The sequence below is a fragment of the Lichenostomus cassidix genome, chromosome 28 (genome assembly GCF_008360975.1).
Source record: "Lichenostomus cassidix isolate B80296 chromosome 28, HeHo_3.0, whole genome shotgun sequence".
Classification (NCBI taxonomy): domain Eukaryota; kingdom Metazoa; phylum Chordata; class Aves; order Passeriformes; family Meliphagidae; genus Lichenostomus; species Lichenostomus cassidix.
The window spans coordinates 1,905,714-1,925,281 of NC_139508.1; the positions used below are offsets into that span (position 1 = coordinate 1,905,714).

General features: G+C 41.3%; 1 protein-coding gene across 1 annotated transcript in view; it reads left to right on the forward strand.

Moving 5' to 3' along the window:
* Window positions 1–13,400, forward strand: part of COPE (coat protein complex I subunit epsilon) — a 21,834-nt gene extending 8,434 nt beyond the window's left edge. Inside the window, exons 6-10 of the mRNA XM_085040182.1 lie at window positions 2,639–2,720; window positions 3,931–4,086; window positions 6,154–6,222; window positions 8,183–8,257; window positions 13,007–13,400. Coding sequence (XP_084896308.1) covers window positions 2,639–2,720; window positions 3,931–4,086; window positions 6,154–6,222; window positions 8,183–8,257; window positions 13,007–13,054 — 430 coding nt within the window. The 3' untranslated portion in view covers window positions 13,055–13,400. The remainder of the gene's footprint in view (window positions 1–2,638; window positions 2,721–3,930; window positions 4,087–6,153; window positions 6,223–8,182; window positions 8,258–13,006) is intronic.
* Window positions 13,401–19,568: the final 6,168 nt, after the last annotated feature.

Here is a 19,568-nt window from a genome sequence, read left to right on the forward strand (position 1 = left end):
ATTTGTGGGGTTTGTGGTGTTTTGGTGAACCTGGAAAAAGCAGAATTTATAGAATTCCACAATGCTGGGATTGTGTGAATTGGAAAGGATTGTAAGGATTATCCCAGAGCTGGAGAAACCACAATTTTATCTCATTTTCTCCCACCTGGAAAATCTTCTTTCTGTGGGGATTGTGGTGTTTTGGTGAATCTGAAAAAGGCAGAATTTATAGAATTCCACAATGCTGGGATTGTGTCAATTGAGGGGATTTTAGGGTTAAGGATTTAAGGATTATCCCCTTATATTATTATGGCTTTGGACACTTCCAGAACTGCATCAACCACATTTTAATCCCATTTTCTCCCCCAGGGACAGCATTGTGGCAGAGCTGGACAAGAAGATGGCCAAGAGTGTGGATGTGGCCAACAGCACCTTCCTGCTCATGGCTGCTTCCATCTACTTCCATGACCAAAACCCTGATGCTGCCCTGAGGACTCTGCACCAGGGGGAGAGCCTGGAGTGGTGAGAGGAACCCCAGAATATTGCCAGAATATTGCCAGAATAGTTCCCCAAATATTGCCAGAATATTGCCAGAATATTGCCAGAATATTGCCAGAATATTGCCAGAATATTGCCAGAATATTGCCAGAATATTGCAGAATATTGCCAGAATATTGCCAGAATATTCCAAAAATATTCCCAGAGTATTCCCACAATATTGCCAGAATGTTTCCAGAATATTCCCAAAATATTCCCGGAATATTCCCAGAGTATTTTCCAAAATATTCCCAGAATATTTTCCGGAATATTCCCAGAGTATTTTCCAAAATATTTCCAGAATATTCCCAAAATATTTCCAGAATATTCCCAGAATATTTCCCAAAATATTCCCAGAATATTGTCAAAATATTCCCTGAATATTTCCAGAGTATTTCCCTAAATATTTCCACAATATTTCCAGAATATTCCCAGAGTAATTCCCAGAGTATTTCCCAGAATGTTTCTCAGAGTATTTCCAGAATATTTCCCAGAATATTTCCCAAAATATTTCCAGAATATTTCCCAAAATATTTCCAGAATATTTCCCAAAATATTTCCAGAATATTTCCCAAAATATTTCCAGAATATTTCCCAAAATATTTCCAGAATATTTCCCAAAATATTTCCCAGAATATTCCCAGAGTAGTTTCCCAAATATTGCCAGAATATTGCCAGAATATTGCCAGAATAGTTCCCCAAATATTGCCAGAATATTGCCAGAATATTCCAAAAATATTCCCAGAGTATTCCCACAATATTGCCAGAATGTTTCCAGAATATTCCCAAAATATTCCCTGAATATTTCCAGAGTATTTTCCAGAATATTCCCAGGGTATTTCCCAGCATATTCCCAAAATATTTCCAGAGTATTTCCAGAGTATTTCCCAGAATATTTCCCAAAATATTTCCAGAATATTCCCAGAATATTTCCCCAAATACTCCCAAAATATTCCCAGAATATTCCCAGAATAGTTCCCCAAATATTTCCAGAATATTTCCTAGAATACTTCCTAGAATATTTCCCAGACCATTCCCAAAATATCCCAAAATATTCCCAGCCCGTTCCCAGCCTGTTCCCAGCTGGAACCCCAACAGCTCACTCTCTCTCTGTCCCCAGCCTGGCCATGATGATCCAGATCCTGCTGAAGCTCGACAGGCTCGACCTGGCCAGGTGGGTTTGGGGCTGTGCCTTTCCCTTCCTTTGAATTTGCTTTTCCCTTCTTTTTCCTTTCCCCTTTTTTCCCCTTTCCCTTTTCCCCTTTCCCCCTTTCCCTTTTTTCCTTTTTTCCCCTTTTCCTTATCTCTTTTCATTTTCCTTTCTTTTCCCCGTTTCTTCTTTTCCCCGTTTCTTCTTTTCCCCTTTTCTTCTTTTCCCCTTTTCTTCTTTTCCCCTTTTCTTCTTTTCCCCTTTTCTTCTTTTCCCCTTTTCTTCTTTTCCCCTTTTCTTCTTTTCCCCTTTTCTTCTTTTCCCCTTTTCTTTTCCCCTTTATTCCTCTTTTCCCTTTTCCTTTTTTCCTTTTTTTCTTTTCCTTTTTTTTTTCCCCTTTTTTCCCATTCCCTGCTCTCTCTGGGTTGATCAGAACTCACCTCTCCTCCCTCCAGGACCCCCCTGGGCACATTTTGGGGTGACAATCCTCCAAAATTCCCTTTCAAATCCACAAATTTCCCATTCCATGGAAAAACTGCCAGGAGAACCCCAAACCTTTTCTTTTGTGCTGAAATCTCCTTTTCCCCTTTTTCCCCCTTTTTCCCCCCTTTTCCCCCCTTTTTCCCTCCTTTTCCCCCCTTTTTCCCCCCTTTTTCCTCCCTTTTCCCCCCTTTTTCCCCCCTTTTCCCCCTTTTTCCCCCTTTTTCCCCTTTTTCCCCCTTTTTCCCCCTTTTTCCCCCTTTCCCCCTTTTCCCCCCTTTTCCCCCTTTTTCCCCCTTTTTCCCCTTTTTCCCCCTTTTTCCCCCTTTTTCCCCCTTTTTCCCCCTTTTTCCCCCTTTTTTCCCCCTTTTTCCCCCTTTTTCCCCCTTTCCCCCTTTTTCCCTTCCTTTCCCCTTTTTTCCCCCTTTTTTCCCCTTTTTTTTTCCCCTTTTTTTCCCATTTTTCCCCATTTTTTCCCATTTTTTCCCTCAGGAAGGAGCTGAAGAAGATGCAGGAGCAGGATGAGGATGCAACTCTGACCCAGCTGGCCACAGCCTGGGTGAACCTGGCCATGGTGGGTAATTCCTGCTCCCAGGAGGAGCCAAACCACCCCAGAATATCCCCAGAATATCCCCAGAATATCCCCAAAATATCCCCAGAATATCCCCAAAATATCCTTAAAATATCCCCAGAATATCCTCAGAATACTCCCAAAATATCCCCAAAATATCCCCAGAATATCCCCAAAATATCCCCAAAAATCCCCAAAATATCCTCAAAATATCCCCAAAATACTCCCAGAATATCCCCAGAATATCCTCAGAATATTCCCAGAATATTCCCAAAATATCCCCAGAATATCCCCAGAATAATCCCCAAAATATCCCCAGAATATCCCCAAAATATCTCCAGAATATCCTCAAAATACCCCCAAAATATCCCCAGAATATCCCCAAAATATCCTTAAAATATCCTTAAAATATCCCCAAAATATCCCCAAAATATTCCCAAAATATCTCCAGAATATCCTCAAAATACCCCCAAAATATTCCCAGAATATTCCCAAAATATCCCCAAAATATCCCCAAAATATTCCCAGAATAATCCCAAAATATCTGCAGAATATCCTCAAAATATTCCCAAAATATTCCCAAAATATCCCCAAAATATCTGCAGAATATCCTCAAAATATTCCCAAAATATTCCCAGAATATTCCCAAAATATTTTTACATTTTAACGCTTTTTAATTTTGGATTTTTACATTTTAACAATTTTTTAAATTTGAATTTTTTACATTTTAAAGATTTTTAATTTTGAATTTTTTACATTTTAAAGATTTTTAATTCTGAATTTTTACATTTGAACACTTTTCAATTTCAAATTATTTCACTTCATTTTACTTTATTCATTTTAAACTTAATCAATTAATTAAATTAATCAATTGAATTCCAACAATCTGAACCATTTTCAATTTCGAATTTTCACATTTTAACGATTTTTCATTTCCAATTTTTTACATTTTAACCATTTTTAACTTTAAATCGATTTCTATTATTTTCTTCCTTCCATTTAAATTCAACCAATCCATTTAATTTAACTAATCAATTCAATTCTAACAACTTCAACCATTTTAAAATTCCGAATTTCCACACTTCAACCCTTTTTAATTCCAAATTTTCACATTTTCTCACTCCAATTCCTGCTCAAACTGGGGCATCCCAACCACAAATCCCCCAAATCCCATTTTTTTGGTCCAAAAACCCAATTTTTCCTCCTTTTCCAGGGCGGGGAGAAGCTGCAGGACGCTTTTTACATCTTCCAGGAGATGGCAGAGAAATGTTCCTCCACCCTGCTGCTGCTCAACGGCCAGGCAGCGACCCTGATGGGCATGGGCAGGTGGGAGGAGGCTGAGGGGCTGCTGCACGAGGCTCTGGACAAGGTGAATCCCAAAATTCCCCAAAATTCCCCAAAATTCCTGGGGTTTTCCAGGCTGGAATCCCAAAATTCCTGGGATTTATCCCGAAATTCTAGGGTTTTGGGATGGTTTGGGCAAAATTGCTGAGATTTTCCAGGCTGGAATCCATGGGAATGTTGATTTTTGGGTTTTGAATCCCAAAATTCTGGGGTTTTCCAGGCTGGAATCCCAAAATCCCTGGGATTTATCCCAAAATTCTGGGATTTTCCAGGCTGGAATCCCAAAATTCTGGGGTTTTGGGGTGGTTTGGGCAAAATTCCTGGGATTTTTCAGGCTGGAATCCCAAAATTCCTGGGGTTTTTGGGGTGGTTTAGGGCAAAATTCCTGAGATTTTCCAGTCTCAAATCCATGGAAATGTTGATTTATGGGTTTGCTCTGGACAAGGTGAATCCTGAAATTCCTGGGAATGTTGATTTCTGGGTTTTCAATCCCAAAATTCCTGGGATTTTCCAGGCTGGAATCCCTGGGAATGTTGATTTTTGGGGTGGTTTGGGCAAAATTCCTTGGATTTTCCAGGCTGGAATCCATAGGAAGGTGAATCCCAAAATTCCTGAGATTTTCCAGGCTGGAATCCCAAAATTTATGGGTTTGGAATCCCAAAATTCTGGGATTTTCCAGGCTGGAATCCATGGGAATGTTGATTTGTGGGTTTTTTGGGTTTTTGGTTTTCCAGGAATAACCCAAAATTCCCATTTTTTTCCCTGGAATAACCCAAAATTCCCATTTTTTTTCCTAGAATAACCCCTCATTCCCATTATTTTCCAGGAATAACCAACAATTCCCATTATTTTTCCCTGGAATAACCCAAAATTCCCTTTTTTTCCCCCAGGAATATCCCAAAATTCCCTTTTTTCCTCAGGAATAACCCAGAATTCCCATTATTTCCCAGAATAATCCATAATTCCCATTATTTTTTCCCAGCAATAACCCAAAATTCCCATTATTTTCCCAGGAATAACCCAAAATTCCCATTATTTTTCCTGGAATATCCCAAAATTCCCATTATTTTCCCAGGAATAACCCAAAATTCCCATTATTTTCCTGGAATAACCCAAAATTCCCTTTTTTTCCCCCAGGAATAACCCAGAATTCCCATTATTTCCCAGAATAATCCATAATTCCCATTATTTCCCAGGAATAACCCAAAATTCCCATTATTCCCCTGGAATAAATAACCCAAAATTCCCATTTTTTCCCAGGAATAACCCAAAATTCCCATTATTTTTCCCAGAATAACCCAAAATTCCCATTTTTTTCCCTGGAATATCCCAAAATTCCCATTTTTTTCCTTGGAATAACCCAAAATTCCCATTATTTCCCCCTTTTAACCCAAAATTCCCATTATTTTCCCCCTAATATCCCAAAATTCCCATTTTTTCCCCAGGAATATCCCAAAATTCCCATTATTTTTCCCTGGAATAACCCAAAATTCCCTTTTTTTCCCCAGGAATATCCCAAAATTCCCTTTTTTCCCCAGGAATATCCCAAAATTCCCATTATTTTTCCCAGGAATAACCCAAAATTCCCATTTTTTTCCAAGAATATCCCAAAAGTCCCATTATTTTTCCAGGAATATCCCAAAATTCCCATTATTTTCCCCCTTTTAACCCAAAACTCCCATTTTTTCCCCTGGAATATCCCAAAATTCCCATTATTTTTCCAGGAATAACCCAAAATTCCCATTCCCAGGAATAACCAATAATTCCCATTATTTTTCCCCCTTTTAACCCAAAATTCCCATTTTTTTCCAAGAATATCCCCAAATTCCCATTATATCTCCCAGGAATATCCCAAAATTCCCTTTTTTTCCCAGAATAACCCAAAATTCCCATTATTTTTCCCAGAATAATCCATAATTCCCATTATTTTCCAGGAATATCCCAAAATTCCCATTATTTTCTCCAGGAATATCCCAAAATTCCCATTTTTTTTCCTAAAATATCCCAAAATTCCCATTTTTTTTCCCTGGAATACCCCAAAATTCCCATTTTTTTCCCAGAATAACCCAAAATTCCCATTTTTCCCTGCCAGGACAGCAGCCATCCCGAGACTCTGCTGAACCTCGTGGTGTTATCCCAGCATTTGGGGAAACCTCCTGAGGTCAGGCTGGATTTATGGGATTTGGGGGGTTTGTGGGATTATTTGGGGGATTTTGGGGGTTTTTGGAATTATTTATGGGATTTTGGGGTTATTTGTGGGATTTATGGGGATTATTTAGGGGATTTTGGGGTTTATGGGATTATTTTTGGGATTATTTGTGGGATTTGGGGGATTTTTGGGATTATTTAGGGGATTTTGGGGTTTATTTTTGGGATTATTTATGGGATTTTGGGGTTTGTTTTTGGGATTTATGGGATGATTTATGGGATGATTTATGGGATGATTTATGGGATGATTTATGGGATGATTTATGGGATTTTTGGGGTTATTTATGGGATTTGTGGGATGATTTATGGAATTATTGGAGTCTATGGGATTATTTATGGGGATTATTTTTGGGATTTATGGGATTATTTATTGGATTATTTGTGGGATTTTGGGATTATTTGTGGGATTTGGGGGATTTTGGGATTATTTAGGGGATTTTGGGATTATTTTTGGGATTATTTATGGGATTTTGGGATTATTTTTGGGATTATTTAGGGGATTTTGGGTTTATTTTTGGGATTATTTATGGGATTTTGGGGGTTTTTGGGATTATTTGTGGGATTTTTTATGGGATTTTTGGGATCATTTATGGGATTTTGGGGTTTGTTTTGGGATTTTTGGGATTATTTATGGGATTTGTGGTGTTTGTGGGATTATTTTTGGGATTTTAGGGTTTATGGGATTTTGGGGTTTGTTTTGGGGATTTATGGAATGATTTATGGGATGATTTATGGGATTTTTGGGGTTATTTATGGGATTTGTGGGATTATTTATGGGATGATTTATGGTGTTATTTATGGGATTATTGGGGTCTATGGGATTATTTATGGGGATTATTTTTGGGATTTATGGGATTATTTGTGGGATTTTTGGGAGTTGTGGGATTGTTTTTGGGATTATTTGTGGGATTTTGGGATTATTTGTGGGATTTGAGGGGGTTTTGGGATTATTTAGGGGATTTTGGGATGATTTTTGGGGTTATTTATGGGATTTTGGGGTTTGTTTTGGGATTTTTGGGATTATTTATGGGATTTGTGGTGTTTGTGGGATTATTTTTGGGATTTTTGGGGATTATTTATGGGATTCTTGGGGTTTGTGGGATTTTGGGGTGTGTTTTGGGGATTTATGGAATGATTTATGGGATGATTTATGGGATTTTTGGGGTTATTTATGGGATGATTTATGGGATGATTTATGAGATTATTTATGGGATCCTTTTGGGCATTAATGGGATCATTTTGGGGGTAAATGGGATTTTTTGGGCATAATGGGATCATTTTGGGGTTGTTTGGATCATTTGGGCATTAATGGGATCCTTTGGGGCATTAATGGGATTTTTTTTGGGGTTATTTGGATCCTTTTGGGCATTAATGGGATTTTTTGGGCCATGAATGGGATTTTTTTGGGCATTAATGGGATTTTTTGGGCCATTAATGGGATTTTTTGGGATTATTTGGATCCTTTTGGGCATTAATGGGATTTTTGGGGCATTAATAGGATCCTTTTGGAGGTTATTTGGATCCTTTTGGGACATTAATGGGATTTTTTGGGCCATTAATGGGATTTTTGGGGCATTAATGGGATTTTTTGGGGTTATTTGGATCCTTTTGGGGCATTAATGGGATCATTTTGGGCATTAATGGGATCATTTTGGGGTTATTTGGATCCTTTTTGGCCATTAATGGGATTTTTGGGGCATTAATGGGATTTTTTTGGGGTTATTTGGATTTTTTTGGGCATTAATGGGATTTTTTGGGCCATTAATGGGATTTTTTTGGGGTTATTTGGATTTTTTTGGGCACTAATAGGATCATTTTAGGAAACCTCCCATCCTTAGGGAACAACCAGCTCAGAGCAAGCTGGAATAATGAGAATTATCCCAAAAATATTGGGATTTTCCCTCTTTTCCCAGGTCACCAACCGGTACCTCTCCCAGCTCAAAGATGCTCACAGAAACCATCCTTTCATTAAGGAGTTCCAGACAAAGGTGGGAAAATAAAAATAATCCCAAAAATATATCAAATAATTTGGATTTTATCACTTTTTGATGGAATCTTTATATTCTGATTCCATCCTTTCATCAAGGAGTTCCAGACAAAGGTGAGAAAATAAAAATATTCATAGAAATAAATCAAATAAATCAAATAAATTGGATTTTATCCCATTTTGATGGAGTTTTTATATTCCATCCTTTCATCAAGGAGTTCCAAACAAAGGTGGGAAATTAAAAATAATTATCAAATAAATCAAATAAATTGGATTTTATCCCATTTTGATGGAGTTTTTATATTCCATCCTTTCATCAAGGAGTTCCAGACAAAGGTGGGAAATTAAAAATAATCCCAAAAATAAATCAAATAAATTGGATTTTATCCCATTTTGATGGAATCTTTATATTCTGATTCCATCCTTTCATCAAGGAGTTCCAAACAAAGGTGAGAAATTAAAAATATTTATAGAAATAAATGAAATAATTTGGATTTTATCCCTTTTTTATGGAGATTTCATATTCCATCCTTTCATCAAGGAGTTCCAAACAAAGGTGGGAAATTAAAATAATTGTAGAAATAAATGAAATAAATTGGATTTTATCCCATTTTGATGGAATCTTTATAATAAAAACATATTCTGATTCCATCAAGGAGTTCCAGACCAAGGTGAGAAATTAAAATAATTATAGAAATAAATGAAATAAATGGGATTTTATCACTTTTTGATGGAATCTTTATATTCTGATTCCATCCTTTCATCAAGGAGTTCCAGACAAAGGTGAGAAAATAAAAATATTCATAGAAATAAATCAAATAAATGAAATAAATTGGATTTTATCCCATTTTGATGGAATCTTTATAATAAAAACATATTCTGATTCCATCAAGGAGTTCCAAATAAAGGTGAGAAATTAAAATAATTATAAAATAAATCAAATAAATGTGATTTTATCCCTTTTTGATGGAATCTTTATAATAAAAACATATTCTGATTCCATCAAGGAGTGCCAGACAAAGGTGGGAAAATAAAATAATTGTAGAAATAAATCAAATAAATAAAATAAATTGGAATTTATCACATTTTGATGGAGTTTTTATAAAGATATTCTGATTCCATCAAGGAGTGCCAGGCAAAGGTGAGAAATTAAAATAATCATAGAAATAAATGAAATAAATTGGATTTTATCCCATTTTGATGGAATCTTTATAATAAAAACATATTCTGATTCCATCAAGGAGTTCCAGACCAAGGTGAGAAATTAAAATAATTATAGAAATAAATGAAATAAATGGGATTTTATCACTTTTTGATGGAGTTTTTATATTCTGATTCCATCCTTTCATCAAGGAGTTCCAGACCAAGGTGAGAAAATAAAAATATTCATAGAAATAAATCAAATAAATCAAATAAATTGGATTTTATCCCATTTTGATGGAGTTTTTATATTCCATCCTTTCATCAAGGAGTTCCAGACCAAGGTGAGAAATTAAAAATAATTATAGAAATAAATCAAATAAATCAAATAAATTGGATTTTATCACTTCTTGATGGAGTTTTTATAAAGATATTCTGATTCCATCAAGGAGTGCCAGGCAAAGGTGAGAAATTAAAAATAATTCTAGAAATAAATCAAATAAATTGGATTTTATCCCTTTTTGATGGAATTTTTATATTCTGATTCCATCCTTTCATCAAGGAGTTCCAAACCAAGGTGAGGAATTAAAAATATTCATAGAAATAAATCAAATAAATTGGATTTTATCCCATTTTGATGGAATTTTTATATTCTGATTCCATTCTTTCATCAAGGAGTTCCAAATAAAGGTGAGAAATTAAAATAATCATAGAAATAAATGAAATAAATGTGATTTTATCCCATTTTGATGGAATCTTTATAATAAAAACATACTCTGATTCCATCAAGGAGTTCCAGACCAAGGTGAGAAATTAAAATAATTATAGAAATAAATCAAATAAATCAAATAAATTGGATTTTATCACTTTTTGATGGAGTTTTTATCAACATACTCTGATTCCATCAAGGAGTTCCAGGCAAAGGTAAGAAAATAAAAATATTCCTAAAAATAAATCAAATAAATGGGATTTTATCCCCTTTTGATGGAGTTTTTATAAACATTCTGATTTCATCAAGGAATGCCAGGCAAAGGTGAGAAAATAAAAATAATTGTAGAAATAAATCAAATAAATTGGATTTTATCCCATTTTGATGGAATCTTTATAATAAAAACATATTCTGATTCCATCAAGGAGTTCCAGACCAAGGTGAGAAAATAAAAATAATCCTGAAAATAAATCAAATAAATTGGAATTTATCACTTTTTGATGGAGTTTTTATAAACATTCTGATTCCATCAAGGAGTGCCAGGCAAAGGTGAGAAAATAAAAATATTTATAGAAATAAATGAAATAAATTGGATTTTATCCCATTTTGATGGAGTTTTTATATTCCATCCTTTCATCAAGGAGTTCCAGACAAAGGTGGGAAATTAAAATAATTATCAAATAAATCAAATAAATGAAATAAATTGGACTTTATCCCATTTTGATGGAATCTTTATAATAAAAACATATTCTGATTCCATCAAGGAGTTCCAGACAAAGGTGAGAAATTAAAATATTTATAGAAATAAATCAAATAAATTGGATTTTATCCCTTTTTGATGGAATCTTTATATTCTGATTCCATCCTTTCATCAAGGAGTTCCAGACCAAGGTGAGAAATTAAAAATAATCCCAAAAATAAATCAAATAAATCAAATAAATTGGATTTTATCCCATTTTGATGGAATCTTTATAATAAAAACATATTTGATTTCATCAAGGAGTACCAGACCAAGGTGAGAAAATAAAAATATTTATAGAAATAAATCAAATAAATGAAATAAATTGGATTTTATCACTTCTTGATGGAGTTTTTATGAAGATATTCTGATTCCATCAAGGAGTACCAGGCAAAAGTGAGAAAATAAAAATATTCCTAAAAATAAATCAAATAAATTGGATTTTATCCCATTTTGATGGAGTTTTTATAAACATTCTGATTCCATCTGGTTCAGCAGAGTTTTCCCATTTTTCCAGGTTTTTTTTTTTTTTTTGGAAATCCCAAATTCTAGTGATGGAAATTCCTAATCCAGGTGGAAATTTGGGTTCAAACAGAGGGAAATTTGGAGAGGAAATTTGGGGAGAAAGGAAGGGAAAAGCAGCAAATGGGGAAAAAAGGGGAAAAAGCAGCAAATGGGAAAAAAATGGGAAAAAATGGGGAAAAAATGGGGAAAAAATGGGGAAAAAATGGGAAAAAATGGGGAAAAAATGGGGGAAAAATGGGGAAAAAATGGGAAAAAATGGGGAAAAAATGGGGAAAAAATGGGGAAAAAAGCAGCAAATGGGAAAAAATGGGAAAAAAAGCAAATGGGAAAAAATGGGGAAAAAAGGGAAAAAAAGCAGCAAATGGAAAAAATGGGGAAAAAATGGGGAAAAATGGGAAAAAAAGGGAAAAAAGCAAATGGAAAAAAATGGGGGAAAAAAGCAGCAAATGGGAAAAAATGGGAAAAAAGATGGGAAAAAAAATGGGAAAAAAAGCAAATGGGAAAAAAAAAGGGAAAAAAGCAGCAAATGGGGAAAAATGGGATTGGAAAAAAAAAGGGAAAGAAGCAGTAAATGGGGAAAAATAGGAATAAAAGGGGAAAAAGCAAATGGGAAAAAATGGAAAAAAGCAAATGGGAAAAAATAGGAAAAAATGGGAAAAAAGCAGCAAATGGAAAAAATGGGAAAAAATGGGAAAAAAAGCAGCAAATGGGGAAAAAATGGGAAAAAAGCAAATGGGGAAAAATGGGGAAAAAAGCAGCAAATGGGGAAAAAATGGGAAAAAAATGGGAAAAAAGCAGAAAATGGGGAAAAAAAGCAAATGGGAAAAAATGGGGAAAAAATGGGAAAAAAGCAAATGGGAAAAAATGGGGAAAAAATGGGAAAAAAGCAAATGGGAAAAAATGGGGAAAAAATGGGAAAAAAGCAAATGGAAAAAAATGGGAAAAAAGCAGCAAATGGGGAAAAAATGGAAAAAAGCAAATGGGAAAAAATAGGGAAAAATGGGAAAAAAGCAGCAAATGGGAAAAAATGGGATTGAAAAAAAATGGGGAAAAAATGGGGAAAAAAAAGGGGAAAAATGGGGAAAAAGCAGCAAATGGGGAAAAATGGGATTGGAAAAAATGGGAAAAAATGGGGAAAAAAGCAGCAAATGGGGAAAAAAAGATGTTGGAATTCCTTTGGTTTTGGGGAACTCAGAGTGTTTTCTTCAGCTGGAAAGGATTTCATGATTTTATTTCTTCAAACAAATAAATTTTTAAAGAAATAAATTTTAAAAGGAAGAAAAAAGAAAGTAAAATAAATATGATAAATAAAATGAATGTAGTAAATAATATTAATATAATAATAATATGTATAATATAATATATATAATACACATAATAATATATAATAATATAATATATAATATATAATAGAATAATATATAATAGAATAATATGTAATATATTAATATATATAAGAATAATAATATAAGAATAATAAGTATAATAAATAAAATAAAATTTAAAAAATAAATTCTAAAAGAGAAAAATTTCTTAATAATTTTATTTCTTCAAATCAGTGTGAATTTTGTGAGAAGTGATTGATAAGAATTAATTAGTAATGAATTTAATGAGTTTATTTTTGGCTTTGCTTGCAGGAGAACGACTTTGACCGTTTGGCTCTGCAGTATGCACCGAGTGCCTGATGGGAGTGAGGAGAAAATTTCCTCAAAAATACAGAAAATTCCTCTGGAATGCAGAAAATCACCTCTGGAACTCAGAAAATCCCTTTGGAATATGGAAAATCCACTCAGAAATGGGGAAAATTGCCTCTGAAATAGAGAAAATTCTCTCTGAAATGCAGAAAATTCTCTCTGAAATAGAGAAAATTCTCTCTGAAATACAGAAAATTCTCTCTGAAATGCAGAAAATTCTCTCTGAAATGTAGAAAATTCTCTCTGAAATGGAGAAAATTCCATCTGAAACACAGAGAATCTGTGCTTGGATCTGAATTTGTGATCCATGTTATGATTAAATCTGAATTTTTGGGAATTTCTGCAGCCTCAGAGATCCCCAAATCCCCAAATTTTGGGATTATCTTTGGAATTATTTCAGCAGGAGGCTCTGCACTGGGAATGCTGTGATTAAATCTGAATTTGTGGGAATTTCTGCAGCCTCAGAGGTTCCCATGGAATCCTCCTGACCCCAAATTTTGGGATTTTCTTTGGAATTTTCCTTTGGGCAGGAGGAGCAGGAGGCTCTGCTCTGGGAATGTTGTGATGAAATCTGAATTTTTGGGAATTTTTTGGCCTCAGTGTCCTCTTAGAGATCCCTATTTAACCCTCCTGACCCCAAATTTTGGGGATTATCTTTGGAATTATTTGAACAGGAGGCTCAGCTTTGGGAATGTTGTGATGAAATCCGAATTTTTGGGAATTTTTGCAGCCTCAGAGATCCCCAAATCCCCAAATTTTGGGATTTTCTTTGGAATTACTTGAACAGGACACTCTGCATTGGGAATGTTGTGATGAAATCCGAATTTTTGGGAATTTCTGCAGCCTCAGAGATCCCAGTTTCACCCTCCTGACCCCAAATTTTGGGATTCCCTCCAGAATTCTCCTTCCAGCAGCAGCTCTGCTCTGTCCCCAGGCTGTCCCCAACCTCTGTCCCTCTGTCCCCAGGCTGTCCCTCTGTCCCTGTCTCCCTAGGCTGTCCCCAGGCTCTGTCCCCAACCTCTGTCCCCAAGGTTCTGTCCTTCTGTCCCTCTGTCCCCAGGCTCTGTTCCCCCAGGGTGTCCCCAACCTCTGTCCTTCTGTCCCCAAGGTTCTGTCCCTCTGTCCCCAGGCTGTTGCCAGGCTCCCCAACCTCTGTCCCCAACCTCTGTCCCTCTGTCCCCAACCTCTGTCCTTCTGTGCCTCTGTCCCCAAGCTCTGTCCCTAAGGTTCTGTCCCTCTGTCCCCAACCTCTGTCCCTCTGTCCCCAAAAACCCTGGAGATTTCTCACAGAAACCCCAAAAAAATCCACCCAAATCCGCCGGAGGGAGCAGGAGACTGCGGAGCCTCGAGCAGGGCAGGGCTGGGGGCGAGACTGGCATCTAGAGACCCCAAAAATCCCAAAAAAAACCACCTAGAGACCCCAAAAAACAACCCCAAATCTGCCAGAGGGAGCAGGAGACTGCGGAGCCTCGAGCAGGGCAGGGCTGGGGGCGAGACTGGCATCTAGAGACCCCAAAAACCCCAAAAAACCCACCTAGAGACCCCAAAAAAATCTCCCCAAATCCTCCGGAGGGAGCAGGTGCTGGACAGGAGACTGCAGAGCCTCGAGCAGGGCAGGGCTGGGGGCGAGACTGGCATCTAGAGACCCCAAAAACCCTGGAGATTTCCCCAAAAAAACCCTGGAGACCCCAAAAAAATCCACCCAAATCCGCCAGAGGGAGCAGGAGACTGCGGAGGCTCGAACAGGGCAGGGCTGGGGGGAGAGCTGCATCTAAAGACCCCAAAAATCCCCAAAAAAACCACCTAGAGACCCCTAAAAACAACCCCAATCGGCCGGAGGGAGCAGGCGCTGGACAGGAGACTGCGGAGCCTGGAGCAGGGCAGGGCTGGGGGAGCGAGCTGCATCCAGAGACCCCAAAAATCCCAAAAAATACACCTAGAGACCCCTAAAAAACAACCCAAATCGGCTGGAGGGATCCGATTGGGTTTGGGGGTCTTGGGGGGGCTCAGCTGCAGGATCCCCGAAAAACCCCTGGAGACCCCACAGAAATCCTTGGAAACCCTACAAAATACCCCTCGAGACTCCTGAAAAACGCCTGGAGACCCCACAAAAACCCCTGGAAACCCTAAAAAAAAAAACCCTGAATACCCTACAGAAACCCCTGGAAACCCTAAAAAACCGCCCTGGAGACCCCACAAAATCCCCAAAGAAACCCCCGGAGATCCCAAAAAACCCCATGGCGACCCCTAAACCCCCCTGGAAACCCTATAAAAACCCAAACCCACAGCTCGGCCCCACTGCACTCAGGTTTTGGGGTCTCGGGGAGCTCAGCGGCAGGACTCCCAAAAAACCCCTGGAGACCCCAAAAAACCCCCTGGAGACCCTATAAAACCTACTGGAAATCCCACAAGATCCCCACAAAAACACCCTGGAGACCCACAAAACCCCCAAGCAACCTCACTAAAACCCCTGGCGACCCCAAAAAAACCCCTGGAGACTCCACAAAACCCCTGGAGACCCCACAAAAGCCCCCAAAACCCCCACGAAAACCCCACAAAACCCCCTGGAGACCCCTAAAACCCCCCTGGAAACCCTATAAAAACCCCTGGAGACCCCCCAGAAATCCATGGAGACCCCACAACCCCGCGGAGACCCCAAAAAACCCCCACAGAAACCCCTGGAGACCCCACAAAACCCCTGGAAACCCTATAAAACCCCACACCAATAAACCCACAGCTCAGCCCCACTGCACTCAGGTTTTTGGGGTCTCGGGGGGCTCAGCAGCAGGACCCCCAAATACCCCTGGAAACCCCACAAAAACCCCTGGAAACCCTATAAATATCGCTGGTGACCCCTAAAACCCGCTGGAAACCCTATAAAAACCCCAAACCCATAGCTCAGCCCCACTGCACTCAGGTTTTGGGGTCTTTGGGGTCTCTTTGGGGTCTTTCTGCAGGACCTCCACAGAAACCCCTGGAGACCCCACAGAAATCCCTGGAAATCCTATAAAACCCCACACCAATAAACCCATAGCTCAGCCCCCCTGCACTCAAGTTTTGGGGTCTTGGGGAGCTCATCTGCAGGACTCCCAAAAAACCCCTGGAGACCCCAAAAAAACCCCTGAAGACCCTAAAAAAAACCCTGGAGACCCCACAAAACCCCACAGAACCCCCTGGAGACCCTATAAAACCCACTGGAAACCCCACAAGACCCCCACAAAAACACCCTGGAGACCCCACAAAACCCCGGAGCAACCTCACTAAAACCCCTGGCGACCCCAAAAAAACTCCAGGAGACTCCACAAAACCCCCACGAAAACCCCACAAAACCCCCTGAAAACCCTATAAAAACCCAAACCCACAGCTCAGCCCCACTGCACTCAGGTTTTTGGGGTCTCGGGGGGCTCAGCCGCAGGACCCCCAAAAACCCATCGTGACTCCACAAAAACCCCTGGAGATCCCACAAAACCCCTGGAAACCCTATAAAACCCCACACCAATAAACCCATAGCTCAGCCCCACTGCTCTCAGGTTTTGGGGTCTCGGGGGGCTCAGCTGCAGGACTCCCAAAAAAACCCTGGAGACCCCACAAAACCCCACAGAAAGCCCTGGAGACCCTATAAAACCCACTGGAAACCCCACAAGACCCCCACAAAAACACCCTGGAGACCCCACAAAACCCCCGAGCAACCTCACTAAAACCCCTGGCGACCCCACAAAAACTCCAGGAGACTCCACAAAACCCCCACGAAAACCCCAAAAAAACCCCTGGAAACCCTATAAAAACCCAAACCCACAGCTCAGCCCCACTGCTCTCAGGTTTGGGGTCTCGGGGGGCTCAGCCGCACGACCCCCAGCCCGGTGGCTCCGGGAGGCTCGGGAACAAAGAGCGGGGTTTCCCCCCCTCCGTTCCCGGTGTTCCCGGAGCCCCCGGTGTGGGGTCAGAGGTGACAGCGGTGTCACCGAGCGGCGGCGACATCCATATTCAGGAGGAAGAGGAGCAGTGACCCCGAGAGGGGGGAGAGAGGGGGTTGGGGTTTGTCTGAGAGCGTCCTGGAATGGGGGAGGATTGGGATAGTGGGATAGTGGGATAGTGGGAAACTGAGGCACGGAGGCGGGGATTTGGGGATTTGGGAATTCAGGGATTCCGGGATGGGGGGATTTGAGGATTCAGGGATGTGGGGTGCAGGGATTTGGGGATGCAGGGATTCGGGAATTCAGGGATTCAGGGATATGGAGCTGTGGGGATTTGGGAATTCAGGGATTCAGGGATGTGGGGATTTGAGGATTCAGGGGTTTGGGGTGCAGGGATTTAGGGATGCAGGAATTTAGGGATGTGGGGATTCAGGAATTCAGGGATTCAGGGATGTGGGGATTCGGGGATTCATGGTTTCAGGGATTCAGGGATTCATGGATTCAGGGATATCACAGGGATTCATGGATTCAGGGATTCATGGTTTCGGGATGTGGGGATTGGGGATTCATGGATTCAGGGATTGGGATTCTGGATTCGGGACCAGGGATTCTGGATTCAGCGATCATGTTGGGATTCATGGTTTCAGGGATTCAGGGATTCATGGATTCGGGGATTTGGGGATTCATGGATTCAGGGATTTAGGGAATTCATGGATTCAGGGATTCAGGAGCTCCAGGCCCATTTTCTCTCCTCCCCCGCGGTCTCCCGGGACTCTCCGAACCGGGTCAGCTCCCTGCCCTGCGGCGCTGCGGCTGCGGCAAAGAGCCAGCGCTCCCCGGGGAGCGGCACCGGTACCGAACCGGAACCCCAACCGGAGAGGAACCGACACCGAACCGGGCACCGGAACCGATACCGAACCCGAGCAGGGCCAGTACCGAATGGGGAACCGGGGCCGGTACTGAACGAGAGGAACCGACACCGAATGGGATCGGCAGAGCCACTCCAGGGCACTGGAGCCACACCGGGACACCAGAGCCACTCCGGGACACCAGAACCGGCACCGAACGGGAACACCAGAGCCTCTCCGGGACACCAGAACCACTCCGGGACACCGGAACCACACCGGAACACCAGAACCGGCACCGAACGGGGACACCGGAGCCACTCCGGGACACCAGAACCGGCACCGAACGGGGACACCGGAGCCACTCCAGGGCACTGGAGCCACACCGGGACACCGGAACCACACCGGGACACCAGAACCGGCACCGAACGGGATAGGTGGAGCCACTCCGGACACTGGAACCGGCACCGAATGGGGACACCGGAGCCACTCCGGGACACCGGAACCACACCAGGACACCAGAACCGGCACCGAACGGGAACACCGGACCTACACTGGAACACCGGAACCGGCACCGAACGGGGACACCAGAGCCACTCCGGGACACCGGAACCACTCCACGACACCAGAACCGGCACCGAATTGGGACACCGGAGCCACACCGGGACACCGGAACCACACCGGGACACCAGAACCGGCACCGAACGGGGACACCAGAGCCTCTCCGGGTCACCTGAACCACACCGGGACACCAGAACCGGCACCGAACGGGGACACCAGAGCCTCTCCGGGTCACCGGAGCTCCGGTGGCGGCGGGGGGCTCCCGGGGCGCGCAGGGCTGACCCGCGGGTTGAAGGTCAGGGCTTCTCTCCCGCAGCCCTTTTGAGATTCAAATGCGCTGCCGGGGGCTCGCCGCGGGGTCAGGCCGGCCCGAGCGCCGGGAAAGGAGCGGCAGCGGCGGTCAGCGAGCCCCGGGGACACCGCGGGGAGGAGGAGAGGGCAGCTGGGACACGGCGGGGAGAGCTGCCCGGTACGGTCTGCTGAGCGCGGGGAGAGATGCCTGAAAAACCGGGAAATTAACCCTGAAAAATCGGGAAATGAGACCTGAAATCCTGGGGAAAGATCCCTGAAAAACCGGGAAATAAACCCTGAAAAAAACCGGGAAATGAGTCCTGAAAAACCGGGAAATGAGTCCTGAAAACCCGGGAAATGAGCCCTGAAAAACCGGGAAATGAGCACTGAAAAACTGGGAAATGAGCACTGAAATCCTGGGGAAAGATCCCTGAAAAACGGGGAAATGAGTCCTGAAAAACCGGGAAATGAACCCTGAAAAACTGGGAAATGAGTACTGAAAAATCGGGAAATGAACCCTGAAAATTCGGGAAAAACTCCGTAAAATCCCGGGGAAAGATGCCTGAAAAACCGGGAAAATGAGCCCTGAAAAACCGGGAAATGAGTCCTGAAATCCTGGGGAAGGAGCCCTAAAATCCCAGGGGAAAAATCCCTGAAATCCTGGGAAATGATCCCTGAAATCTAGGGGAAAACATCCCTAAAATCCTGGGGAAAGGATCCCTAAAATCCTGGGGAAATGAGCCCCAAATCCCAGGGGAAAGATCCCTGAAATCCTGGGGAAAAGGATCCCTGAAATCCCAAGGAAAGATCCCTAAAATCCTAGGGAAAGATCCCAAAAATCATCCCAGATTTTTTCCAGTGGAGCTCCTCCTGGCACCCCAAGATCACAGTTGG